Here is a 4677-nt window from a genome sequence, read left to right on the forward strand (position 1 = left end):
GGAGAAGGAGGAGTTTGGACTTAAATTTTTGAAGGGCTACACTACCTTGCTCTGAAAATACAACTAAAAAGAATAAGTTGTTTAAGGAGATAGAAAGAGAGAAGCTGAAAAGGAAAACTGACATCTTTTCCCACTTCTTCTGTGGGGTGGTGTTAAGTTCTAAAAGAGATGCCTAAATTCTTTGCTCCAACCTCAGCAACTCTAGCTAACATCCACCTGGCTCATTCCCCTCTTATACCAATATCCATCATAACAATATCTAACAACAAATAGATAATGTATGCACATTAAAGAGATTTCTGTTTTAAAAATCAACAATTAACTACTTCATAATTTTTAATTAACATGAGTACATTTGAAAGATTTAATTTCTAGGGCATACCTCTTATAGCTGATGCCCCATGCTAAATGTAAACTTTGGAAAGAACAACAGGAAACCCTTGCTATTTGCGGGTTCGGCATTCGCAGTTTCAAATATTCGTGAATGCTGAACCCGCATCTTAAATACACTTAAAGGAACTCCTCGGGAGCTCTACTCTTGCCACTGCTGCACTCCTGCCACCACAAAAGCAGCTGCGGCCTCCCGCCTCCTCAAACGTCAGAGGCACTGTGTTCATGAATGCAGCGCCTTCTTATTCATGGATTTCACCATTCACAGGGGATATGGTATCCCCCACAAATGGCGAGGGTCTCCTGTAACACATTAGTTTAAAAATAGGATGATCTTGAACTCATGGCTAGGAATTTTCTTTCAAATGAAAGTCTGTATTCTGGAATTTCTATTTTAATGAATGACTTGTATAAGCTTCATAAATCACAGAATACAGAGGTTAATTTAGAAAATGTGATCAATAAAACTATTTACTACCCCTCCCCCTGGTTTCTGCTTCCTGTCCCACTCCAGGGAACAGGCCAGAGCAGCACTGCACATCATGAGCTGTCCTAGCAGTGTGGGCACTAAGGCTCCAGCGCAGCACAGTAGAGAAGCCCACACTCAAGGAGCTGAAGGTGGAGCCGGGGCATCTGCAGCTGTGTACATGGTGCAATGGGGTGGGGAGATGGGAAAGCACCCAAATGCTTGGAAAATATCCACATGCCCAGGACAGCAGAGGCAGGAAAAGGAAGTGGGAAATGCCCATGTGCACTGGGCACATGAGAGGGCTCCCTTGGTACCAGAGAATCACCTAGAGGGCCTGTGGCTCTGGCCCACACTTCCCCTTGGTGAGGCCTGCAGGGCATACAGCTCCCAGCCACTAAATCGGATAGCCCTGATCTAATGTACTGACTTTAATACATTATACCATTCTAATGACTTGGAAGTCTTGAGAAGGTTAACATGCGACTACAACCTAAGGTACTACCCTGCCCTACCTTCAATTTTAAACAGAATTAAAGTTATGGTAATACATGACAAGCATACACAGTACTTTACTAAAACTAGATATTCCTCTAAAATCTAAATTACTATCATTGACTTTTATCAACATAAGGGACCTATTTATCTATAGATAAGCTTCCCCACAATCAAATGATTTATGGATTATCATTATCATATCACAATGTGTTTAGCATTAATATAGAACTTGTACAACTGAGAATGATGCCACGTCTCTTTTCAGGTGCAACATTTCTTACAACATTTCTATTATGGTAATGCATGATCCTGCCCATAGAAAACTGTCCCCACTCTGTTATGCACTGTACAAACAGAAAAAAAAGACAGATCCTACTTTAAAGAGCTTATTATGGAAGACGCTGCTCATTTTTATTATGAAACATGGCCAGGATACTTTAAAAATGAAGTAAGTTTTATAAAATTCCCTTCAACTGTGATATTTTCTTTGTTACCCATTTTATAAACACGGGTATTATGATATACAACATGTCAAATAAGTAACACAATCTTAATTAACTTTCCCTTTATCTCTTCATAACATTTTTTCCTGCATCCTTAATTAAGAAATTTAAAACACATTTGTTAAGACTGGGGCTATAGCTTGGTTTCAAGTACCATTTATAACTTTGACCAAGACCATATACAATAGCTATAATAGTAATGCTCCCAACAGACAGCCAAAGAGAAGCATTCAACAAGCAAACAGACAAGTTAAGGAACAACTTGCTCCTTTAGGTCTCCCTGTTGGCATAAAAGGCTCCTTTATGCTTCCCTACTGGGGAATTCAGGGAATCTGAGTATCTGCATGATGGCACTAAGGACACTACGATTAACTGGCTGCGTGCAGTATTCTTTAATTTATTCAGCATACGACAGAAGAGGTGTCCAATGATTCTATGCTACTTCAGTGACTGCAGGCAGGATCAGATGGCCAGTAGTGGTCTACATGCCATACTGGCATGTTTCTGAACTGGATGTTTTGAATTTCTAGTTTTCATCTTTAAACAAAAGTCAACTCTCTAATTGTGACAGCTGCACAGAGAATTTCAACACCATGAACAGAGCAACTGATGTTAGAATGAGTCTCTAAAATCTGGAACAATGCCCTCTGACAGATATACAACCTATCAGAGTTCTCTGAAGCCATCGAGAAGCATGCACATCAAGGTGACCCTGTGTATTGTGACATTGCGTGGGTTTGATTTTGGGCGTTTTTGATATTGGGACTGTATTTAGACCACTGATTCCCAACTTTTACATACTTCAGGAAGCCCTTGTTAGACTCAAGGCACCCATCAGAAAGTGCCAGCTCTTAGCTTTCAGTCATTTTTTAACTACAGAGAACAATAGAGCAATTCTTCTGTTGCAAAAAATTCAAAAAGACCACAGCAAGTCAAAATGTTTCTGATGCTATGAATTCTTACTGAAATCTCTGGGTTTATCATGTGAACCATGTGAGGTATGGTTCACCCTAATGGACACTTTGCAGGTACAAAACAGGGCCCTATATACCCAAGTGGCAGCCTTACGACAAGAAAATCCAACCCTAAGGCTACAGCCAGACCAACCAGCAATGGTTTCAACCCCGACCTGCCATCTCCCATCACTTTCACAAACCTAAGGTTCCACTGCCAGAATGCTTTAACAGCAACCTGGAAAGGTTCCAGGTTATGAACCAGCATTGCTTATTTACCTTGTAGCCCAAAGCAGCCAACAGACAGGGTCAATGTGAGGCTGGTAATCAGCCTACCAGCAGGGCTGTACCTCACCCTGTGGCTCCTTGCTGCTGAAAGGCTCCAGCCCCCTATAGAATGACATGGAGGAGTTCCTTAAGGCCGTGTCAGTGCAATGTCAACCCCGTTAAGCCACAAACTGCCAAAACAGTCCTGCAGACCCTGAGGAAGGTTCACTGGACCAGGAACAAGTATGTGGCCAAGTTACTTCCAGCTGGGGCATAAGACAGAATCCTCTCCAGCTGGGCCTAGGCTCATTACAGTACTTTCTACGACACTGAGAACATAATCTCTCTACAGGTTAGCAAAGCACTCTGGGACATGTTTATTGTGAGCTACTTAGACGTAACAGTACAGAACAGTGGTGCTCAAACTCTGGCCTGTGGGCCAGATCCAGCCTGCAGAGCCATGTTATCCAAATAACCAATATACCAAATACTGGTATAGAAAGAGAAGATTTAGCCCTTACCAAGCTAAACCTATCTGTGCTCAGGAAGGAAAGAGCAACATTAACATAATAAGTTTAGAGATGAGTAAGTCATCAGCAGCTTCAGCAATTCATGTACAGAACAGAAGCTTTCCCAAGAGTGCAACAAAGTGATGCAGGGCAGAGAACAATTACAAGCAGTTCGCTGTAGTTTTTGTAATTACAAGTTTCTGCAACAGCTTTTCAAGAGACACCCGCAATTCAATTACTGTGTAATCATTCATTGCATGAGTCATAAAACTGAAGTTTTAATGCTCAGCAAAACAATAAGATACTGGAAGTCTTGCATTAAGCAGATTACAATAGGAATACTGAAACAGTGCGACTGTTTTGAATTTAGCTGCATGTGTCTTACCTAGCTTTGGAAATACTATTAAGTATTCTGCATTGCACTGAGGACATGCAACTCTAGCTGTGCTGTTTCCTCTCTGCTTTTCATCCACCCAGCGTTGTAGGCAAGTCTGATGAACCCATTTTGTAGAGCCCCTGCATCTGCAAGGTCTCACCCACTCTGCTGTTCGATCATCTTCATCAGTGGCAAAACACACCCAGCAACTTCTGTAATTAAATTAAAAAAAAAACAAAAACACACATCAGATAGAAGCAGGAATTCACACAATACAAATAATTAAAAATGGTGCTTTGCTTATGAAGAAATAATTTTACAAAGAACCTGGATGTGTGTTATGCCAGCCAGCTCATAAATTACCATAAGCATCAACACTTCATTTACATAGCAAAAATCTTCTTGGTAATGCAACAACGTTATGACCAGCAAAATATTAATTTTTAAATATTTTAAATTACTAATTAAATAATTATCTTTGATAATTTAGGGGTTAGACCATGCCAATATTGTTGGGTCAAATTAGAATCACTTGATATTTGTAAAATTAATGCTCTCTTTTGTTTTGTCTATATATCCTTTCAGTCTAAAGTTACTATAAAACAGATGCTGTGCTGTGTGCTTGAATCAAGAGCAAAAAATTGTCAGTAGCCCATTATCTGCAAAACTACAAACTACTGTATGGATTCAAGTACTCTGCGCGCGCGCGCACCCC

The 4677-nt window shown here is 40.5% G+C and overlaps 1 protein-coding gene across 1 annotated transcript in view; it reads right to left on the minus strand.

Annotated features, from left to right (window-relative positions):
- MARCH5 (membrane associated ring-CH-type finger 5) overlaps nucleotides 1–4677 on the minus strand; it is a 58005-nt gene that overhangs the window by 20566 nt on the left and 32762 nt on the right. The window contains exon 2 of the mRNA XM_019502648.1: nucleotides 3972–4174. Within this exon, the coding sequence (XP_019358193.1) occupies nucleotides 3972–4174 (203 nt within the window). The remainder of the gene's footprint in view (nucleotides 1–3971; nucleotides 4175–4677) is intronic.

The sequence above is a fragment of the Gavialis gangeticus genome, unplaced genomic scaffold, assembly GCF_001723915.1.
Source record: "Gavialis gangeticus isolate Ggan-Ray unplaced genomic scaffold, GavGan_comp1, whole genome shotgun sequence".
NCBI lineage: Eukaryota > Metazoa > Chordata > Crocodylia > Gavialidae > Gavialis > Gavialis gangeticus.